General features: G+C 37.5%; 1 protein-coding gene across 4 annotated transcripts in view; it reads left to right on the top strand.

Annotated features, from left to right (window-relative positions):
* The window catches only part of HTT (huntingtin), an 88,655-nt gene that overhangs the window by 16,336 nt on the left and 49,131 nt on the right, over window positions 1-23,188 (top strand). For all 4 annotated transcript variants that reach the window (XM_075709559.1, XM_075709560.1, XM_075709561.1 and 1 more), the window contains 18 exons: window positions 825-872; window positions 5,397-5,477; window positions 5,890-6,254; window positions 8,081-8,204; window positions 8,505-8,623; window positions 9,528-9,639; window positions 11,025-11,165; window positions 11,839-11,997; window positions 12,086-12,183; window positions 13,757-13,896; window positions 14,738-14,801; window positions 15,194-15,294; window positions 16,810-16,956; window positions 17,977-18,097; window positions 18,312-18,388; window positions 21,203-21,354; window positions 21,882-22,084; window positions 22,924-23,050. In XM_075709559.1, coding sequence (XP_075565674.1) covers window positions 825-872; window positions 5,397-5,477; window positions 5,890-6,254; window positions 8,081-8,204; window positions 8,505-8,623; window positions 9,528-9,639; window positions 11,025-11,165; window positions 11,839-11,997; window positions 12,086-12,183; window positions 13,757-13,896; window positions 14,738-14,801; window positions 15,194-15,294; window positions 16,810-16,956; window positions 17,977-18,097; window positions 18,312-18,388; window positions 21,203-21,354; window positions 21,882-22,084; window positions 22,924-23,050 — 2,379 coding nt within the window. The remainder of the gene's footprint in view (window positions 1-824; window positions 873-5,396; window positions 5,478-5,889; window positions 6,255-8,080; window positions 8,205-8,504; window positions 8,624-9,527; window positions 9,640-11,024; window positions 11,166-11,838; window positions 11,998-12,085; window positions 12,184-13,756; window positions 13,897-14,737; window positions 14,802-15,193; window positions 15,295-16,809; window positions 16,957-17,976; window positions 18,098-18,311; window positions 18,389-21,202; window positions 21,355-21,881; window positions 22,085-22,923; window positions 23,051-23,188) is intronic.

Here is a 23,188-nt window from a genome sequence, read left to right as displayed (position 1 = left end):
TCAGTGTTAGCCAAAACTATGAAGGACAAAATGGAATGTGTAAAGGTACGCATTACTCTCTCCCCACTCCCCCACCCCGGTACGGTAAAAGTTTTTTTCCTCCTCCTTGAAGTGGGTATACATTCATTGAGTAGCAACAAACTCCAACTGTTTTTTTTTTTGTACAGTTTCTGTTGATGGGGTTTTTTTAGTTACACAGAGCAAGTGAATTGTGGTGACAGATTCCACCCCGCCCCCCCCACCCCCCCCCAAATTAATGTTCTTCTAACCAAGCATCTGACAACTGTGATTCATAACAAGCTGATCTAATCAGAATTTGTATTAACTGATAGCTCCTTGCTGAATACCAAAACCAGCATGAAATTAAAGCATGACTTTAGTTTATCCATAACTTTTCAAAACGGCTATCAGTGTTCTTGTCTGTGAAGTGCATGTTCTTAAAATTGTCTCTTAACTGCTTCTTACCTGTTTCAAAAGAATCAATCTGATTGGATTTCCATAAGGATTTCTGTACTGAACTAACAGATCATTCTAATATTGCTGCTATTAGAAGGTAATTCATTAGCCAGAAGCAATGGTAGCAGTGAAATTCAGAGCATATGTTTTTTTTAAAAGCATACTTTGCACAAGTGGCATAGAAAAATTAAAAAGCCATTTGATGGCAAATGATCAAAAAACCTTGGACTTCAAAAGCAACAAGTTTGCTGTTTTTTCCTGGCTTTGGGCTTTTTTTATTTTCCCTTCCCATTTGTGGCTATTAGAATTCCTTCATGATTTCAGCAGCTTTGTCTTTGCCCTGATGTGTTACTTTCTGTGATTTGCAGCTGGAGGGGGGTCTTCATGCAGCCCTGTTCTTGCGAGAAAGCATAAAGGTGATTATTTTCAAAAACAAATCTTTAATTGCATTCCTTGCTGATTTTTCTTTTGGGTTTTTTTTTTCCTTCCCCCTCCCCACTTCATTGTCTTGCTGAACTTCGGTCTTCGTTCACAATTGCCTTTGTGTTATCAGCTGAGCTTAAACACAGTAAATCTCAAAAGAATTCTGACGCAATTTCTGATATTGCAATCAACATATTCTAAAATTATTCAAAGCAATATAATTCTTATTTTTGCTGTAGTTCACTGGCAAATCATGGTGATGAATATTGATGCTCTTTTCACTTTTAAAGAGCACATCTAAAAATAATCTCTCTGAACAGGGCATTCTTCCTTTTGATAGTAGTACTTAACCTTTAATGTAACTCACAAAATAGCTAACCTTCCTGTTTTTGCTAGGCCTGGGTTTTTTTCTTCTTTCACTAATGCACATGTATGTCTGCATGCTTTGATACAATGCTTTTAATTTTGTTTTTCTGTTCTTGATGATTAATGCTATTCATTTTGTATCTTACTGTGTATATTCTCATTTCTTTCTTCAATAGGTAATTCATTTAGCGGGATTTTAAATAATACAATTTGCTCTGAAGTATTCTTTTCCCAGTTTGTGCATGAAAGTACTTCATATCTAGTCACACATTTACACTTTGCTTAAAACCAGTCATATCAGTACTTGAATCGCTATAGATACAGCTGTGTAATAGTTTCACCACCTGTTCTAGGTGAGCAAAATGTTGCTACTGCAGCAAAACTATATGTGAGCATAGTGCAGTCAGTGCAAGCATACTAAGCAGAGAGATGTACAATACTGAAAAGAAAAACTTCAAGGAAAATTGTTTAAGACTGAATAAGATTATACAAACTTTAAGGACCATTATAGCAACTAGCTCAACACTTTTTCCAAATACATCCTCTCATTTCTGTGCAAGGAATCTCATAATGCTTTAAGAATATACCTACAGGTAAAGTAGTGGGTGGACCTGAGCAAAATAGTGCTTGGATGCAGTGATAATTTCTAGTTTAGAAATGACAGGGTGAAAGAAAGGGTGTTCTGAAAGTAGATACTGCTGCAGCATCCAAAGGTGAGGCAGAATGCAACACCTTTGCATTGCCTAGGCAGGTGTACTCTTTGCTGGGTAAAAAACTGGCTGGGTGGCCGAGCCCAGAGAGTTGTGGTGAATGGAGTTAAATCCTGTTGGTGACTGGTCACAAGCGGTGTTCCCCAGGGCTCAGTTTTGGGGTCAGTCTTGTTTAATATCTTTATCAACTATCTGGATGAGGGAATTGAGTGCACCCTCAGTAAGTTTGCAGATGACACCAAGTTGGGTGGGAGTGTCGATCTGCTGGAGGGTAGGATGGCCCTGCAGAGGGATCTGGACAGGCTGGATCGATGGGCCGAGGTGAACTGTATGAGGTTTAACAAGGCCAAGTGCCGGGTCCTGCACTTGGGTCACAACAACCCCATGCAACGCTACAGGCTTGGGGAAGAGTGGCTGGAAAGCTGCCTGGCCGAAAAGGACCTAGGGGTGTTGGTCAACAGCCAGCTGAACATGAGCCAGCAGTGTGCCCAGGTGGCCAAGAAAGCCAACAGCATCCTGGCTTGTATCAGGACTAGTGTGGCCAGCAGGAGCAGGGAAGTGATTATGCCCCTGTACTCAGCACTGGTGAGGCCACACCTGGAATACTGTGTCCGGTTTTGGGCCCCTCGGTACAAGAAAGACATTGAGGTGCTGGAGCGTGTCCAGAGAAGGGCAGCAAAGCTGGTGAAGGGTCTGGAGAGCAAGTCCTACCAGGAGCAGCTGAGGGAACTGGGGTTGTTTAGCCTGGAGAAGAGGAGGCTGAGGGGAGACCTTATCCCTCTCTACAGCTACCTGAAAGGAGGTTGTAATGAGGTGGGTGTTGGTCTCTTCTGCCAAGTAGTTAGCGATAGGATGAGAGCAAATGGTCTCAAGTTGCGTCAGGGGAGGTTTAGATTTGGTATTAGGAAAAATTTCTTCATGGAAAGGGTGGTCAAGCATTGGAACAGTCTGCCCAGAGAGGTGGTGGAGTCACCATCCCTGGAGGTGTTCAGAAAAATGTGTAGATGTGGCCCTTGGGGACATGGTTTAGTGGGCATGGTGGTGTTGGGTTGATGGTTGGAATGATGATCTTAGAGGACCTTTCCAATCTTAATGATTCCTAGTTTTTTACTTTCATTAAAAATACTCCAGCCACCAAGCCAGGAAACATGAGACTATTACTCTCCCCTTGATTGGTTTAGTGGTGGACTTGGTAGTGTTGGTTAATGGCTGGACTGGATGATCTTAAAGGTCTTTTCCAACCTAAATGGCGCTATGATTCTAAATCAGAATAACACCACATAACACTTAAATGAAAAATGGTGAATCATCATTTTGATACTTTGAATTGTTAGTAGTCTTCAGTGTAACTCTGAAGTATTAATAACAGTGTAAATTCAATTAAAGTACTTGTTAGAATACTAACCTTTCCTTCACTTAGTGGGGAAAACATGTATGAGTCATCAGTTTCTATCCTCTTTCAAAGTCATGGAATGAAGAATTTGTGGTCTGAAAAAATGGCATAAATGAATTTGAAGAAAACCATTCATAATTTTGTGTTTTGTACAGGTTTAATTTCAAATTTCGAATTGTTCATTTCCTGCTGCTCTTCACTGTAGAGAGAAAAATCAAGCCTATTCCCAGTTCCTACTTGAAACTGTTTTGCAGCCTGCTACCATATAGAGTAGTAGGCTTCTGCTGTTGGCCGTGGGTAAAACTTCTCTAGCTGTAATACTCCTTTGTGTGGAGGGGTGTAAAGTGAGGCTGACCTACAGAAATCTGTGACCCTAATCTCAGAACTCAGATATTCCATGTCTTTTCAGTCTTACTGCTTCAGACCAACTTTAGTTTTGAGCAGCTGGCCTATGTCAATTTCTTTATGCTTCCACTTCAGAAAATTATTTGCAAAAGAGGCTGAAAACTCATTTTGAAATGAAAGCCTATGTTCTACATCTTAACTGATTTTTTTTCCAAATAGTGGAAAAGTATCTTGCAGCTTGTTTTATATACTTATTTAAACATACAAAGCCTAGTAGGCCTAATAAGTGTCTTTCTGTGTCCTTCCTCTTTCACTTTTAAAGGTGATCAGCTATGGAAAGCAGAAGAATATCTTGGTTTGTTTCAGTGAAATGGATGTAAATGTGAAAAAGAGTAGAGAAGAATATACTATCTTTCATGTGTTTTGTTAGGAACCTTTAGCAGGATTTTACTCTTCTTTTTTTTTTAGGAGTGTGTAGTTCTAAATTACTGCTATTTTACATAGAACATACATGGAAATGTTATGGTTACTTTTCTGCCTTACTTGCATGTTTGAATAGCATAAAACATACTTTTTGGAGGAATGCAATTCTACAGCATTACTGCTCTGCACAGAAGCAGTTGTGATACCGAAATTAATACAAAAGTTTGTTAATGCTTTTTTTACCCCCGGTAACTTAAATGAGATGCCAAAGAGTTCACCTAGAGTTATCAAAAAATTGGTATCTTGCATGGTGAATCTTTAGACTACCAGTGAAGCTTACTCTAAAGGGCAAAACGGGCTTATCTCAAAGCAGTTATTGTGAATCCCTCCATCTCAGCAAGGGACTTGCAAGATCCAGAAGGATGGGCTCAGTAGCCCACTCTGTACTCTGAATCCTGTTCCATTTACAGACTTTTCAATACGGTTATGTCCTTGGTTTGCTCCCTGGCAGTGTGCATCTGCCCATATCTTTCTCTTTCCACTGCCTCTATTTAAAATAGATATTGCTTTGTGGGTAAGAGAAGTCTATGATGATTGTGTTAGATAAGTGGTTTTCATTTTTTCTGTGGCAAAAGCCTCTCTGAAGATTTTTGCCTTAGTAGTGCCTGGATTTTGATGGCTGTTGACTGTGGTTCATTGCCCTGTCCCACTTACATTGTCTTGTGCTTCTAGTCTGTGCTGCTCTTCCCCCTAGGCATTTTCCATTCTGTTATCATTGGAGTTCCAAGCCCCAAACTGCAAGTAGCCTTTGATACTTTTCATAGCCTTAAGGTAGAGAGAGAGGTTATTTATTCTATTACTTGTGGTGCTTTAAAGTCCTGAGTTGAGGGCAGACATCCAGATGCCAGGTATCCAGTCCTTAGTAATAGGACATACTTGATGAAATGAGTGGGATCCTAAACATAGTCCGCAAAAATAAACTAGAGTGAGTAAGGTCCTAGATAGTTTCCTGAATGGTTACACTGTTAAATAAAATTACTTAACTGTGTGTTTCCTTGTCACTGCTGTCTGTTTCTCTCCTGATCAGATAGTGAGGGACTGGGTATTCAATTTCTTCATTCCTTTCTCTTTTCCATTTGTTGCCTGTCACAGCTTTGAAAAATTATTTGGATAAACTTTTTAAAAATAGATGTCACATCTAACTGACTTTAACTGTTCAACATGTCAAGTTGACTGTAATTTTGGAAAACTGTAAAGGTTTTTCTTACGTCACTTCTCAGGTAAAATACTTCTTGGTGAAGAAGAAGGTTTGGAGGATGATCCTGAAACCCGATCAGATGTCAGTGCTGCATCGTTTGCAGGTAGCTGGCTTTCCCTTTAGCAGTGCATTCAACCTGTGTACTATATATTACAAATCCATTCTTTTATTGCTCTATGTAAAAAAGTGATGTGTTGAGTGCCCATCCACTTCCTAGTCACCTAAAAGACATGCTAACAAAACTGAAACCATAAATACTCCTGGGTGTGAAACTTATACTTACCTAATCAAGTAGCCTGTGTATTTTTTATTAACAGATAGGCTGTCATATTGAGCTACTGGTATAGATGGAATGGCGTCTTTTCAGATGCTTATTTCCCTACCTGTAGTTTAACTGTTTAGTTATACACTTCTCTTAGCCTAGTTGAATATGTGACTTAGTCTGTGGTGTCCATATCAAGAGTGAAACACAAGTTTAAACACTTGATTGACTCATAAATGTCTGTGTTTTGCAGCTTCTATGAAGGGCGAGATAAGCACTGAACTAGCTTCTTCATCAGGTGTATCAACAGCTGGGTCAGTAGGGAGTTCAGCTGCTGATTCTACTGGACATGATATCATTACTGAGCAGCCGCGTTCTCAACATACGTTGCAGTCGGACTCTGTGGACCTGTCAAGCTGTGATTTGACAAGTACAGCTACTGAAGGGGAAGATGATGATGTGCTTAGTCGAAGCTCCAGCCAGATCAGTGCTGTCCAGTCAGATCCCACTATGGACTTGAATGATGGTACACAGGCTTCCTCACCGATTAGTGATAGCTCTCAGACTACTACAGAAGGTCCAGACTCTGCTGTAACCCCTTCGGACAGTTCTGAAATTGTAAGTGTGCAACGGGCCGAGGGGGGATCCCCTTCTACTGAGGGGCCTGACATATCTCAGAGCTCTTCCATGGAGGGCCCAGACTTGGATTCATCTACTTACTCGTCTTCTACTTTTCCATCCTCAGCTAGTAACAGTGGAAAGGTCAGCAGCTCACACCACTATTGGAGAGCTTGACCTCCTTTTAACACTTTCACTTCAGCAGTAATTAAATACTACAAAGCTGTAATCATTGTGTTCACTGGGTAGCTCATATGAAGGCATTAACAGATTGTCACTCACTGGAAGAATGTCAATACCAAAGGCTTGACATAAGTATATCATCTTACTATCATATCATTAATTTTGTATAGATATTTTAATTGTTTTGGTGTAGGAAGACTAATGGAAGTGTTAAAGGGTGAACAGTCCATTTGGAATGATAGAGGAATACTTTTGAAACCTAATGCTTTGTATTGTTTTCTGCCTGTGCTTTTTCACTTGGCGACACAACTAATTTTTTTTCCTTTTTATTCCATCTTCAGGACTTCTCCTACACTGAGCAAATACTGCATGATTTACTAATGTAGTAGTTACATATCTAATAAACACCTGAAATGTGTACACAATATAGCTATTTTAAGAAATTTGTCTCTCTTAGGCAAGTGTATTGTGAGGTTCTAAGAAAAACAGCAAAAATAAAATTACTGGGAACAAGAGCAGAAAATGCAAAAAGGGGAAAACTTAGAATTTCTTAAGTTCTTTTTTTTTCAAACATTATCAAACTTTTGACTTATGTCTGCTGATAGTAATTTTGGAAGAGTAATAGTCTCTTACCACTACAAAAAAATGGTAAACTTACAATTATAATAAGCAAATACTCCTGCAAGTGTGAGGATTCAAGAACTAAAGGAGTGATGATAATGTCTCCGAATTAAATATAAGCACTGCAGAGGCCAAAGCGAGCAGGCGTTTATTGACAAGCTGCATTTATTGACAAGATGCATTTCTTGCAAATTCTTGTCTGACATATGCAACAGTCTGTTTGCATACTGTTTACAAGCAGTAATTACAAGTAAAATTATTTTTTCCTAATGGACAGTCTAAATGGTTGTCCCACTTACCCACACACGGGCTTTTTAATGAACAATTGTCAGCTGCTTATAAAGTCAGAGAGTAACTGAAGAATTATATTGTGTCTTCTGATAAACTTACAATGAAATGTTTTTTACTGTATTTTATTAACATTATCAATTTTTTGTCTCTTATGGTTATTTTTCCATATATGTACTGCCTATATATTGCATTGGCACAAAGGTTCAAACTCTCTTCTAGAAGTGTCCATTTTAGTAGTCTCTGGTTTAGAACAAAGATGTTCAAACTTTCTTGTCCTTTTTTGTCCTACACAGCGTGTTCTCAGTTTAACTTTACATATCCAGGACAAGTGAGGTTATGGGAGAGTTTGACAGCAAGGGACAAGTTCAATTTGTGGCAATAAAGGTGTTGGTGGTGATTTGTAACTGCTGAGACAGAGGGACGGTGTGTTTGGAATGAGGGGGCAAGGAGAGCTGCAGGGGAGGCAATGCACCAAGTGTTCGACTTCCTTACTGTTAATGTCCAAGTTCATGGCTCAAGTGGGAGACTGTCAGATATAACTATGGCCTCTAAGAGCCCAAATGCTGGAGGAGGAAGGGAACTGCTTTGGGGCCTGCATGCAGCTGTACACTAATATTTATCAGGCTCATATTTGCTTTTGTATTACTTCTAGATTACTAACACTGCATGTCTGAGATTTAATACTGTGTGTTAAGCTAAGTTATTTTAAGTCCTGTCCTTGCACTGTGTAGGTTTTGGAGGGTGCTGAAGGACAGTATTCTGGAATGCAAATTGGGCAGCTGCAGGATGAGGAAGATGAGGCTGCAAATATTCTCCAAGATGATTCATCAGAGTCTTTCAGAAATTCTTCTATTGGTATGTTGATAAACAGGGGCGGGGGGGGTGGAGGATGACACAGAACTGGTGACACCTTTGACGCAGGTGTACGAGGTGCATCTGCTGTCTGACTTCCAAGGGACTGAAGACTCATGTAATGGATATGAAAAACAAATAACTAGATTGAAATGTAAAATAAGGAATATATTTCAATACATCTAATGAATCACTTGTTTTGATCACTGCTAATTTATTTTTCATGTTTGTATAATTAAGTTCAATTAAAGTGCTTTTCATTTGCATCTGAAATGGTATTTAATGAATTGCTTTTTTCTAAAGCTCTTCAACAGCCTCACCTGTTGAAAACCATGAGCCATAGTAGGCAGCCTTCTGATAGCAGCGTAGATAGATTTGCATCAAAAGAAGATGCAGCAGACCCTGGTGATCATGAAAATAAGGTGAGAAGTAATCACAGTGGTCTGGTATAAAGTTTAAAACAACTAAGTTTAACAAAAAAAAATATTAAACAGTTATGATGATGTAAATTAGTGGTAAGTGTGGGTAGCCTGTGTATGTGGTGTGCTTCATTATAGGTCAAAATAACGAAGGTTAAATAGTAAATCTGAGTTATAGCCTGAATTTCATTTAACATAAGGTGAATACGCTAAGTGTTGATATCTTGAATGCAATCACCAGCAAAACAATAACAGAACACAAACTGCTGTTCTCTGTGCATGAGTAGGGTACACTGATACTTTATTACCAGAAATATCTTTGTGCTGGTTGCTAGCTGTGTAGTAACTTTATGATCTCCTCAAAAGTTATTATGTCTTACTCTTTGTGCATGCCATTCTAACCACAGGTTACTGATTTCCTCTTACATTTTTTTTTGACTGTAGCTTTGGACCTTGTTCAGAGCTGGGACGTAAGGAGTTTGGTTTGTAGCAGGCAGAGTTAGATCAACTTGGGCTACTGGAGAACTCTAAATGTGAAACTACAGAACTTCTTTGGAAACAACTTAAGAATAAATTGATTCTCATACAAAGTTTCCAGAGCTCATTGGTGACAAAGTGGTTTATCAGACTCCTTCAGATGCAAGCAGCAAGTCTGGGTAGTTCAGAAAATCTACAGGTTGATTGTTGTTTCTGTGACAAAATTAAACCGATTCTGATACTGGATACAAACTTCCCGAAAGCATTACATTTTAAGGCCTTTTTTTGGAATACGTATTAACCACATTTTATATTACAACCTTTATACATTTGGGGATGTGCAGTATTTCTGAATCTTGTTGTGCTTAATATTTTATTTAAATTGAAGATTAATTTTTATCTATATAAAATTGTGATTTCCCTTCAACAGCCCTCCAGGGTGAAGGGAGACATAGGTCACTATACCGATGGAAGTTCTGCTCCTTTAGTGCACTGCGTTAGACTTCTGTCAGCCTCTTTTCTGCTTACTGGGGAGAAAGGAGGTAAGTTTCTGTTCAAGACTCATTGGTTCATTGGGTCAATGTACAAAGCTGGAAATGTGATTGGTTTACTCTGGTTTTTAATCTCACTTTATTGGAGATTTTGGGGGTGCAGTTTTTCTGTGACAGTCCTGATTTAAATGATCATACCAGAGCACAGAAAAACGTAAAAACACTTAAAAACTTATGGCATTTTAGAATGGATCCTGTTTTGAACCCTTGGCATCTAAAGAAGTGTTATGGTAACTTAACCTGTAAGTCAAATACTTAATTACATTTACAATTTGTGAATTCTTATGAGACTTAACCTGTGGGGCCATGGCAGAATATAGATTGTATGAAGCTGCAAAGACAATCTAATAATAGTATTTCTTTTTATCAGTGTTGGGTGCCCAGTTTGTCCACTATAAAAGTATCAGTACCTCATTAAGAAAGGTTGCAGTCTGAGTTGCAGTCCATTCTGTGGAAGCTCCTAAAAACAAGTTCAGGATAATACAGTTCTTTCAAGTACTTGTGTTAATATTTTTACAATTTATTTTGTTTACAATGTCTAATTTGTTTTAATTAAAACACAATTAAAAGTATCTTTTTTTAGCTTTATGACTCAGTTGTGTTTGAATTCTGTGTTAATTTTTTTGAATGTACTTCAGGTAGAGGGTTTGTGTTTGGGAAATGTAACTTCAGATTTTAAATGATTCAGCTGTAGTAAACCAGAGAATTAACCTAAGGGTTTCAAAGACCTAGCTGAATTTTCAAGTTGAACTTTTTCTCCGCTTTTAACATCTTACAGCATTTGTGTAAGTTAGTGTGGCCAGTTTTCATGTATTTTTTCACATGTGACTGTCAAAAAGAAGCTTTTCGACAGTAAGTGATTGTTAGAGGCAGCTGTTGAGGCTCAAAAGAAGAGTTATTTACCTTTTTCAGCATAGTAATAAAAAGTCAGTAGAGATTTTCCAGAAAGCCTTTATGGCATACACTGCTGCTTCCATTTTTTTTCACTGGGAAGTCCATGTCACGGGCATGTGTGTATGTGTCATTGCATATATGACTGAAGCAAGCATGTAGGATGTTTGTTCTTTTTCCCTTTTCTAAACTGTTATTTGTTCATGTGCTCTGCTAATGTGGTATTCTAGGAAAGACAATAATGAAACAATGAAGTGAGTGAGTTGGAAGTGTGTGGGGTTATTAGTTATTTACTTTTTTTTCTTTTTTGGAAAAAAAAAAAAAAAAAGCCATGTATAACTGCTGCCTTTGATAAACTGGAACTACTTGCTCTGCCTTCATATTTTTTGTCCAGGCTAAGCTTTTTATATCATACAGAGTTATTAATTAAATTAAAAACAATTCAGGAAGCTTTTAAATACCACTTTTTTTTTTCTTCTCCCCAGCTTTAGTTCCTGATAGAGATGTGAGAGTCAGTGTAAAAGCCCTGGCAGTAAGTTGTGTTGGAGCAGCAGTTGCACTTCACCCAGAGTCTTTCTTCAGCAAACTGTATAAAACACCCCTTGAAGCAATGGGAGAAGAGTATGGTATGTTGCAGTTCACATATTCCTTTTTAACAGTGTGTTTGAGTTTTCAGATAAGTGAGGCAGCACCTACACTGAAAACTCTAAATCCAGTTTAGTATTTGCAAACAAATATTGTGCCAATTGGAATGAACATGCTGTCTGTGCTAGTAGCACATATGGTGAGGTTTTTTTTGTAGTAAGTTTCAGTGGACGAGCTTGCACAGCTTCTGACAAGTTGAAGCTGTTTCAGTACAACTGCTATGTAGAAGTGGTTTGTTTGTCTTGTAAATGGTGTCGTCTTATTTATTTCAGGCCATCTTATAGATGGTTTCTAAGTCATTAGGTTCATTTTTATGAATGCTACAATATCAGCAGGGACCTGGAATAGTCAGCTGGTTTGATACTGATAGTGGCAAAGGAGGAGTGTTAACCAAAACTCTTCTTAGATTTCCCTAGAGCATTTTGTGTGCAATTGAAATAAATCACTAGTGGTTTTTATATATGCGATCATTGGTCTGGATGGTGTGAATAATCTGTGGATCAGGGATCTCTGAAAGGTGGAACTAAGGCGGGTGTATTGTGAATATGCTGACATTGATTGCACAATTGCTACCTCCACTGAAACATTTTTAGGGATCAGTTAAGTCTAAGACTAGTATTTTTAAAATAAAGTAGTTGTAACTTATTTTCTTAGAGGAGCAGTACGTATCAGATATTCTGAACTACATTGACCATGGAGATCCCCAGATTAGAGGAGCTACTGCCATTCTGTGTGGAACAATTGTCAACTCCATTCTAATTAAATCCCGCTTTGATGTGGAAAAATGGCTAATAAATGTCAGAAGCTCAACAGGTAAACAATTTATTTTAAGGGTGTCTGGTTTTTAATGTAACCAAAATTTTCTTTTGTTTCATTGCTCTAAATTGTTTTTTTTTCTTAGGAAATCTCTTTTCCTTGGTAGACTGCATACCTCTGTTACAGAAAACGCTGAAGGATGAGTCATCTGTTACATGCAAACTGGCTTGTACAGCTGTGAGGGTAAGCAGAAGTAGTAACTTATTTGCACCACCACAGATAGCAGGGGCGTTATTTGTTGACTAGGATCCTGCTATGCTCAGGTGTATAAACATGGAGCAAAAAAAAAGATGTCTTCCCCAGGAACTTTACTGTAGAAAACGTGGATTCAGGCACAGAAATGGAGGATCAAACAGCTGGAAAATAATTATGTTGGTTAGATCATGTAACAATATAATTAATCATGATATTTCCAGTCATAAATGTACTGGTATGAACTGTAATGTTACATTAGCCAATGATAGGATGAGTGCATTAGATAGGATGTCTGGCCTAAACAGGGAAGTGTGAACATGTACCACCTGGTTGTAAACTGCATTTGGAGAGCAAAAATTAAATGTGAGAAATGACAAGTAAAATGGTGATTATTTTCTGAAATAGTAATTTTTAAAAGTGAGGAAGGTCTCAGGAAATTGTTTCAAATTGGGTGAAAGATCCATCAGGCAATTGTTAAAATAGAGATGATAGCTGAATTTGTGAGTGGAACTTAGAACATGTGAATTTTATTTCTGCAATAAAATCTGTGGAAGGTGTTCTGTGAAAAAGCAGAGGGGTGAAGGAGTGAGCTTTTCCTTGAGGAATTTTCCAAAATTAGAAGAACAAGGACAGATTGGAGGCCAAGGGAAATTTAATTCATCGGGGAGAGGCACAGGGTGGCTGAGTGTGGTGCAGCTTATGGGTCAGTGAGGCACAGCGTAGCTTTTGGTAAAATGCAGATAGTTAATGTATGGAAAGTATGGCTTCATGTGCTAAGAGGAGGGGTCTGATGCAGCTGAGGGAAGGAAATCCAGTTAGTTAAATGATGCTATCTTTTTAACCTTCTGCTCCATGACCTTACTGTTTGTATACAGTGGTTTCATGTGTGATTACACTTACGATTATGGCTTTTTTGGACTTCACTGGAATTGTTCAGTTCAGGCAACCTGTACGAGTCAATTTTGACTTTTTCTTTCTCTCAGTATATAAAGTAGCCTGACTTAATACCTTTTGGCAGAAATGTTCAAAAGCATTTTGGCTTGTTTAATTGTCAAACAAGAAATTACATTTTCATGTAGTTAAATAAGACATAAATAGATGTGTAGAGTTCGGTAACTTTTTCCAAAGATCACACATTCTGCATATAGTTGAACAGTCATTAAAAAAAGGAGGTATGACTTCTTAAAAAACTTCTGGAAATCAGAACCAGCTGTCTAAAAATACTCTGTAGAAATTAGGAGAGACTGGTTTTGAACAGACAGGAATATAGTGCTTGTGGTGTTTAAGCCCTGCAAGTTTTAGACCTTACTCCTTGGAGGATTATCTGATCTCTGAGGCTCGTGTTCCTCTCCAGAGTTTAAATTCAGCAGCAGGTTTTAGCAGTTCACATGGAGCTAGGATTGTCCTAGCCTTCCAAAGTACCTAGCTCTGGTACTTTTTCCTAGCTGTTAAGCAATAACTCTTTAATATTCTACATAAAACAGACTTTTATGATCACTTACATACTTTGATTCAGAGAACATCTTCTGTAATATAACTGAAAGTTGTTTTTTCTTCTCAGCATTGCATCATGAGCTTATGTAGTAGCAGTTACAGTGAACTAGGTTTACAATTAATTGTTGACCTCCTTACGCTGAAGAATAGCTCATACTGGCTAGTAAGGACGGAACTTCTGGAAACACTTGCAGAGGTAGATTTTCGGTAAGTGTTTATATTTTTCCATGTGTGTTGCAGCTGCAATGCAAAGGTGCTGCATATAGGAAACTGGAACCAAAATGGAGCAGTTTCTTCTGAAACATTAAGTTTCATCAAACTAATTCAGACCAATCATTCATATATGGAATGTATGAATTCCTTTGTTAAGCTACCATTGACTTCACTACCAAGCCCAATCCTAGTAACTCTGTATAGGAGTTTCTAGTTTGGTGGTCTGTTTGAAGTCTTCTGTAAATCTGTGATCAGAGAGAGAGCATATAACCTGGAAACTAACTTGGATTTCATGTCCAGGTGTGTGTGTGTGTGTGTTAAAGAAAAAGTCCCTGACTTGTTCTCCATTATTGTCAGCTCTCTTCTGTTGCTCAGTTTCTGTTATACTGAAATGAGTATTACTTTATTTCCTTTTCTTGCATTCCCTCATTCTCTACAGGTTCTTCCAAGCTGAAAGACAAAAGGTGTTTATATGAAAATTCTTCAAGTTATCGTTAGTCATACAAAATTGAACTTTTTCTGAACAGGGATATCTGGACTGTTACATCTTTTCAAAACAGTCTGATTTTTACATGCATGGGGAAAAAAAATACAATCACAGTGTGTAAATAATGTCTTTTAACTAAAGAAAAGTAATTCTTCTGTTACACTAGCCAGAGAGTAGTTTAGCAAATAGCTTGCTTCTAAAGGTAGCCAGAAGTGTGTTTACTACTTACATTTTTCCCTGCAGTGGTGCTTTTAAAAAAATAAACAAACAAAAAGAACCCTCAGAGCACTGAAGGGAGAAATAACCTTTGATGTCAACTAATGTACTCTAAATTCTGTTTTACCATAGGCTAGTCAGCTTCTTGGAAGGAAAAACTGAGAGCTTGCACAGAGGTGTTCATCATTATACTGGTGTAAGTAAATTATTCAATCAGTATATTGTGTTTCTGGATTAAGATACCAGTGCAATTTCAGCACTTTATGTTCGAACTCTGTCAACACTGATAGTTGTTCTATGTTTTGTATAAGTAGGCTCATGTTCTGAGACTTGTTACAATTGGAAAGATACTTTACTACTGAGATTCAAATATCTTGGTGTTCTCTGGTGTGTGTGTGGGGGTTTTGTTGTGTGGGGTTTTTTTAAACTTTTTGGCATTTATTTAAATAGTGCATTTGGCAATGGTAAGGTAAAGATTGTCTTACAGACTTGTATGACATGAAATCTCACTTAGTTAACTATCTTCTAACAATCTAGTCAAATGATGAAAATGTTCAATGAACTTTACTCTGCTGACTTATTTTCTAGCTACTAAAACTTCAGGAGAGAGTGCTTAATAATGTTGTGATATGTTTGCTTGGAGATGAAGATCCAAGAGTGAGACATGTAGCTGCAGCTTCATTAATGAGGTATAGAAGTTTGTTTTATTTCTTAAAAAAGAAAAGAAGTTTAGAAAGATACTGATATGTTACTGTATACCTATAATTCAAATAATCCCTTAGTGAGTTTTTTGTATTTTTGTTTAAATGAGGGATGGGAGGCAAATGCAGCTTTATGGTACCTGGATCATGCATCATTCTGAATCATCAGGCAGTTGTGCTTTATTTTTTTATTAGCATTACAATTACGTTTAACTGTATTGCATTCTGAAGGTCACTTTTTCAGTTTCAACTTCCTGAAGTTAGTTTTCTGAATGCTGAAGTGATTTGTTCAGTATTCTGACAGTAGTTGATGGACTTAAAATGTTGCAGTTCTACCAAGTCGTCCTAACTCCCGAACACTGTAGTTCCCACATGGTTATAAGTGTCTCTTAAAACTTTCATGCTCACTGATGATAGTAAAGTAGCTAGCCTTGTTTAAAAGCAGCTGTTTGCTGTAACCTATTGCAGTTACCATTGCTGTCCAGATAAACACACCAACCAGTAAGGATTAGTTGGTAGTTTGTTTACTAGAATTCAAAGACTTAAGTTTTACTTCTAAAGAAGTTGGGAGCATCTAATACTGAATTCCTGGAATATTTTATTGTCAGAGGAGTCTCTTTCCTAGTTTTTCAAATTATTGATTGCTCTCCGTTCCTAATAACAGATAAAGGACAATGAAACCTTAAAAACTCTGCCACTTAAAAGCATTTGTATTGCAGAAACAGCTCAGAGAACAGAGAAATTAACTGTTGCATCATAGTTGATATTTGTTGCTTTTATTCAGGGACTTGATTTTGAAATGGCGTTATTTTGTTAACTGAGTGGTAACAAGTTGGAGTTTTTCCATATCTTCATGTTGCCTTAGTGACAGCACCTGTGTTAAGGTTGGAAAAGACTTAACTGCTCAAGAAATCTGTTACAAGCTTGCAGAAGCCCCTTGAAACATCCAGTATGGGCATTCATTAGAAGTACTGTCAGTCAACTTACTAAAAAAAACATACTGTAGTTTTTCACTGTTGTCCAAGTTGAAAATGTTGTTGTTCAAGACTGGATCTTATTGTATATTTAAGCCTTGCTGCATAGAAATCGGATGGTGAACAGCTGTCCTTTTCTGGTAGAAATCAGTTTTCAGTTGACACACATGTCCATGGGGAAAATATCTGGGGAGATAGGGGAACACTGAGAGAGAAATACTCTCCAGTGAAGTTGTTGTTATAGTGTGTATAAGTAGGTATCTCTAGAAAAGATTTTTTTAACTACCATGTGTCTAGAGCTGTTCCTTTGTCCTGATTTGAGCTCCTTGATTATAGCGAAGAGCAGTTGTACAAAGGTGAGTTCAGCTTAACAATGAGTTTTAGTAACAGTTTATATTTACAATCAGATATGTCTAATTAGTGTAAGCAGCTTTCTGAATTGTATATTAAATGTATTTTAAATGTACTTTAAATTGTATACTAAACGATTTCTGAATAATACTTTTCCTTTTTGGCAATTCTCATTAAGGCTTGTTCCAAAGTTATTTTATAACTGTGATCAAGGACAGGCTGATCCAGTTGTGGCAGTAGCAAGAGACCAAAGCAGCGTCTACCTGAAACTACTAATGCATGAAACACAGCCTCCATCTCACTTTGCGGTGAGCACTATCACCAGGTATGTTATGTGAATTGTCTTGCTTTAAAAGGAATGCGGACCCAAATTTCAATTCATAATGCCTAGAATTGTATTTAAATCCTGCAAGTCCATGTGCTTATGAATTCTTTTTCCAGTTTGTAGGAGCATCTGTGGTAGTTTTAGGCTCCACAGAAATGGACTCATGTTTAAAGGATAACCTAGTGTGTGAGTTACTAGTGATGCGCTCACACGTTGATGGTAGGGAGTCATTGTTCTGTGTTTATCTTCTCGTCATCGTGAGGTCACCCTATTTGTCCATGAAACTGCACAGGCTAATCACATGTATACATTGTTGTTCTTCAGTTACATTGATCAGGATTTATAACTCTTCACATCCTATTTAATGATTGTGGTTGCGGAAATCTGTACTGCCTTCTGATTTTGATAGTGTGATTTTGTTGCTGTATTTTTGCTGCCAACTGTATTTTCCTAAACCCCTCTGTTTAGATATCTTGTCTAATAGACAGTGTGAGTGCATATATTTATGGGGGCTCTTTGCTTCTCTCAATTTGTCATAAAAGTTTTTAATTATGTACCTTTTCCATACATGATCTTGCTCATGTCACTCAAGATTTATATACTGTAGTATGGAAACAATAGAACTTTGTAGATACCGTGTTATTTCAAATACAAAATAGTTATTTTTCTACATGAATAATCTTTTTGCAGCAATAATACAAAGTTTGTGAACATGCAAAAGTGTTAGATGGATTTGAGCCAAAGCAAAGATTAATCCTAAATTGGTGGTGATTTCTAGAGCACCTAGTTAGGTATTGAGAATTGACCTACTGTTTCTGTTTGCTAACAAAGAGATTTGATTTATAAGCTAAATTGCGTTTGCTAGTACAGAAGCAAAAATACTGAAATACAGTAAGGTGGTATTGTGTTCTCTGATTTCTTTTTTATATTTTGTAAGCAGCTTATGAAATATGTAATAGTAATTCAAGTCATAATCATTTTTAAGTACATGTTTTAGTGGTATAAATATTTTTATTTCAGAACATACAGAGGTTACAATATGCTGCAAAGTCCAACAGATGTCACTATGGAAAACAATCTCTCAAGGGTTATTGCAGCAATTTCCCATGCATTGACAATATCCACTACAAGAGCACTTACGGTGAGGTTTTTAAGTTGCTATAGTGGCTGACTCTTTCTTTTCTATTTTTTGCTTGCTTTATTTTTAATTATTTCCTGGCTGTATTGGTATCTGCAGCTTTGGTACTGTGGGAATGGTATTAGTAATATATTGAATTCTCATTCTTAAGATACCTTGTTGTTGCAAACTCTTCCGGTGAAGAAACTGACTCAGTTTTTGGTGTTAATTTTTTCAGTTTGGCTGCTGTGAAGCTTTGTGTCTTCTCTCCACAACATTTCCAGTCTGCACCTGGAGTGTGGGGTGGCACTGTGGGTATGTTCCCTCATCCGTTATTCAAGCTTCTGAAAGTTGTGTTTACAAAATGAAAGTACACTTATTTAGGTATCAGAAGTCCTGGTTTAGATATATGCTGTTAAGCTTAATCTTAGCAGTTATTTAAGATCTTTATACAGAACAGTATAACATCAGGTTGTCATGATATCAAATGTCAACACTTAATCATCTCTGGAACCACAATGTGTATCGCAGGGATTTGCTGCAACTGCTGTTACAGAAAGATACATATGGTCAGTGTTTATCAAAATAAGTAATAGGAGAAAATTTTCCATACTCTTAAAATAATGTTTATCTTCAGAATATTGTGTCTTGTAGTATCTCTTTTAAAATCAGAACACCATTATTTTCATCTTGATCTCGTCTATGTTGAAAAACAGTGGGTTAAGGAAGCTGGTTCATAATTACTTTTATAACTGTAAAAGTGGGAGATGCATTTAAATTGTTCTCATTTGGCACACTGAATGGGAACAGCAAATGAGATATCTGTAATACTTAACTAATTGTTGTGTAGGTAATATATGATAGCCCCAAAGTACTTATGTTCTGAAGAAACGCTTCAGAATGCAACTGTGCAGTTGGCAACTCCAGAGCTTTGATCTTGCCTCTGATTATCAATGTGCTGTGCCACGTGAGCTGTAAAACTAGTTACTGAAGATGTGCATGTGTAGAGCTGTTTGGTTTTTAAATAGATTTAACACCATTTGTGTTGATTTTCTTCATTGTTGTCATTGTGTCTTTACTCTTATTTTATTCTTCTGGTATCCTGAAATGCTATTGCAAAACTTTCTCTTATTTAAAAAAACAAACAAACAAACAAACCCCAACAACAACAACAAAACAACCCTCCCCCAGCTGCTTTTCTTATTGACATGCCCTTTCCCTTGCCAGCTGTAAGTGTGGTGTGCTCTGCATATGCTTTCTAAAAGATGACTTTTGACCTATAGGTCCAGTTTTAACAAATGAAGTAGGTTAGGATGAGAGCAGTACTTAGCTGGAAAATAAAATGAATGCAGAATTGCAACAATGTGTCTTCTGCTCTGCCCAGCTTAAAAAATGCTATTTTTAAGATGCATCTAATATTCATCAGTGATGCAATGACATAGCCTTTGCCCTTTCCTCTAATTCCTTCCTTACAAATTTTCAGCCCATGTTCATACTAATTTGGATTGTAATTTTATTTTTGTGGAATGATACGAACATTTATCTTTCTGGGTAATAAGAATATAACAACATGGACGATAACATGAGAATTTTGCCAGAATTCTCTTCTGTCTTAACTATTGTTCTCATGATTAAAAAGCTATTGGAAGTGCTGCATTCCAGCTCTCTACAGCTCAATGTGGATTAATTCATGGGTTTCTAACTGTATGTAAAGTAAACAACACTTGCATATGAAAACTTTTTTAAAAATAAAAATGGAAGGCACTGTAATTAGCTGTGTAGCTTTGTCAAAATAATAACTATACTTAGTGTAAATTTTATTTTCTGAAATTGCTGTAGTTGTATTAGACCAGAGTGACTACATTAGAAATTTTTTTTTTCTAATTAAAAAAATATCCTGAAAGAATCCATTTATTTAGAGGTTGCATAAGTCTTTTCCTGAAAGAAAGTTAGTAGTATTGTGCAGGTCTTAGGGCTTTGAAATGATGTGTGTAATTCACATAGTATTCTGGCAAACATCTTTTGGTGACGTCTGCCTGCTCTTTCTGAAACTTGAGTTGTGTGGGAAAATCTGATTTTATAATTATTGTAAAGGAGAATACAGAGTGCAGCAGCAAATTACAAACTTGGATAGAGTCCACCCGTAAATCTAGATGGGTTGATGGATTACAATTGTTTAATTAAATTCTTGTCACTTTAAACCAGTATCTCGTTGTCGTGGTTTAGCCCCAGCCAGCAACTAAGCACCACGCAGCTGCTCGCTCACTCCCCCTACCCTGATGGGATGGGGGAGAGAATCGGAGGAGTAAGAGTGAGAAACACTCCTGGGTTGAGATAAGAACAGTTTAATAATTGAAATAAAGTAAAATAGCAATGATGATAACAACAGTATACAAAGCAAGTGATGCACAATGCAATTGCTCACCACCTGCCGACAGATACCCAGACAGTTCCCAAGCAGCGATCGCTGCTCCCCAGCCAACCCCCCCCAGTTTCTATACTGAGCATGAAGTCATATGGTATGGAATAGCCCTTTGGTCAGTTTGGATCAACTATTCTGGCTGTGCCCCCTCCCAGTTTCTTGTGCACCTGGCAGAGCATGGGAAACTGAAAAGCCCTTGACTAGCATAAGCAGTACTTAACACACTGATGTTTTCAGTTGTTACTATCAACATTCTTCCCCTACTAAATCCAAACCACAGCACTATGCCTGCTACTAGGAAGAAAATTAACTCTATCCCAGCCAAAACCAGGACACTCGTTACATTGCAATACTCCACAGCTTCTCTCCCATCCCTGCCTTGCATATGCGCAAGGCTTTTAACTGGAGATAGTTCAGGACCATACTGGTTAGCAGTTAAATACAGAATTCTTCAGTTTATCAGTAGATGTCACTAGCAGCTTTGATATTTGCTATTTAAAACAAAGTAACTGCTCTTCAAGTATACAAAGTATTGTCAGGTCTCTGCTGCAATTTTTTTTAAGTCCTACTTGAGTGTTAAACATGTATTTCTGTAGTACTGATTTGTCTTTTTAGATTAACAGTCTACCTGACTGTTAGTTTTCTTAAGACTTTAAACTTACCAAAAAGGGGAAAAAAGTCATGACATTCTAAAATTAAACTTCCAGTGTTTCCCAGCCAAGTCCTTCAGATGAAGCTCAGAAGGGCTGTACCATTGGAATGGCTGGCATGGTCCTGTCTCTCCTTTCATCAGCATGGTTCCCACTGGACCTCTCTGCACATCAGGATGCTTTGATTTTGACTGGAAACTTGCTTGCAGGTAAGGCAGAACAAGAAAAGTAGGATTGTCCTGATATTTTTACTGTTAGCATCAGAAGGCCCGTATCTCACCCTTTTCTGATTGCACACAACAAAATACTTGCAAGACTGAGCAGAAGAAATAAAGAAGGAACTTCTTGTACCCAGAAAGTCTGAAAAGATACTGCCCCCAAGTTGCAAATTTCCTCTAGTTGCCAAAGGGAATGTGCAGTATGGTTAGTACAGGCTGGGTACAAAGAATTAACATTTTTGGTGGTGGTTTAAAGCTATGCACCTACTGCTGGCTTTGAAAATATAGGCTTGCTTTTCCCTATTGGAATTTCTGGTTTTCCCTATTGGAATTTCTGGTTTTCCCTATTGGAATTTCTGGTTTTCCCTATTGGAATTTCTGGTTTTCCCTATTGGAATTTCTGGTTTTCCCTATTGGAATTTCTGTTCATATAGAGTTGATATGCTTCTAAAATTTTCTGATACTTCATTCCAAGTTTTTATCTTCTTTTTCTTTAAATAATGTGATTCCTGTTGCAGCAAGCGCTCCCAAGTGCTTAAAGAATCCCTGGAGTGCTGAAGAAGATTCAAACCAAGGTGCTGCAAAGCAGGAGGAACCGTGGCCGGCTCTGGCAGATCGAACTCTTGTGACTTTAGTAGAACAGCTCTTTTCTCATCTGCTGAAGGTCATTAATATTTGTGCACATGTAATGGATGATGTTGCTCCTGGCCCAGCAGTAAAGGTATGTATTAAAAATAAATAAATAAAATCGTGTGACTTACACTGTTGTGATACAGACCTTTTCAAGGCTCCGCATTTTAGAGTTGATACAGGTAGCTATCTAATACCTTGATAATATGACTCCACTATATGTAGGAAAGCAAGTAACATGAAAAGAACATGCATATCGTTCCTCCATGTAACAGGGTTTTGTTTAGTTCTGCAGTGTTTGTAATATTAGCTTAAATTTTGAACCTTTTATTCCTCGTGACTTCACTTGAAACAGTAATTCACTGAGGAGTGTATATAGTAAATGGAGTATTGGATTGCATACTCTGGCAAACAGCTGTTGACTTTTGGGTTGGTTGGCTGGCTGTAGTGCACTGAGCTCCTTTTGGGGCTTAAAATAACTCTTCTATCTTTTGAATATCCTGCAAAATAGTTTGACTTCTGAAACAGTTCGTATGAGGTACTTTTGGGTTTGGGTTTTTGTTTTGTTTTGAGGCATCTACATTTTGAGACTCATGTTATGGTAATGTTACTAAGATTAGTGATTTCTTCATATTTTAAAAATGTGAAGATATTTTTTTGACACTCCTTTGGAATCAAAAGAAACTTTAGTCATTGAGCTCTAATTCCATCTCATAGGCTCATGGTGAAGTTGAGAAGGAAAGTAGGGAATATATTAAACTTCTTCCCTTTCACTTGGGAAATTCACGTCCTGAACCTGAGTTGAGACATTTTAATTTAACTGACAGTCAAATAAAGGGGAGTTTTAAAAAAAGGATGAATATGCTTGTATTTCTGTAGAAAAAGAAAAGCTACTTGAGCATACAAAATTAAAGCTTCTTTTAATTCTAGGCAGCGTTACCTTCTCTCACAAACCCACCTTCTCTTAGTCCAATTCGGAGGAAAGGGAAAGAGAGGGAGTCTGTCGAACAAGCATCTGTGCCAATGAGCCCTAAAAAGGGTGGTGAAGCGAGTCCAGGTAAGCACACCCGCTCCTATTAACACTCCCACCTACCATCCCCACCTAAGTATGGTTACGGCATAGAGAGAAATAAAACTGAGTAACTTGTTTTCTGAAGTTTTAGTTCAAAAGGCTGGCAGACCTACTGTCAGAAGT

Source organism: Pelecanus crispus, chromosome 4 (genome assembly GCF_030463565.1).
Source record: "Pelecanus crispus isolate bPelCri1 chromosome 4, bPelCri1.pri, whole genome shotgun sequence".
Taxonomy (NCBI): domain Eukaryota; kingdom Metazoa; phylum Chordata; class Aves; order Pelecaniformes; family Pelecanidae; genus Pelecanus; species Pelecanus crispus.
The sequence above is the reverse complement of the archived record's forward strand: the minus strand, read 5'-3'. Positions and strand labels throughout refer to the sequence as shown.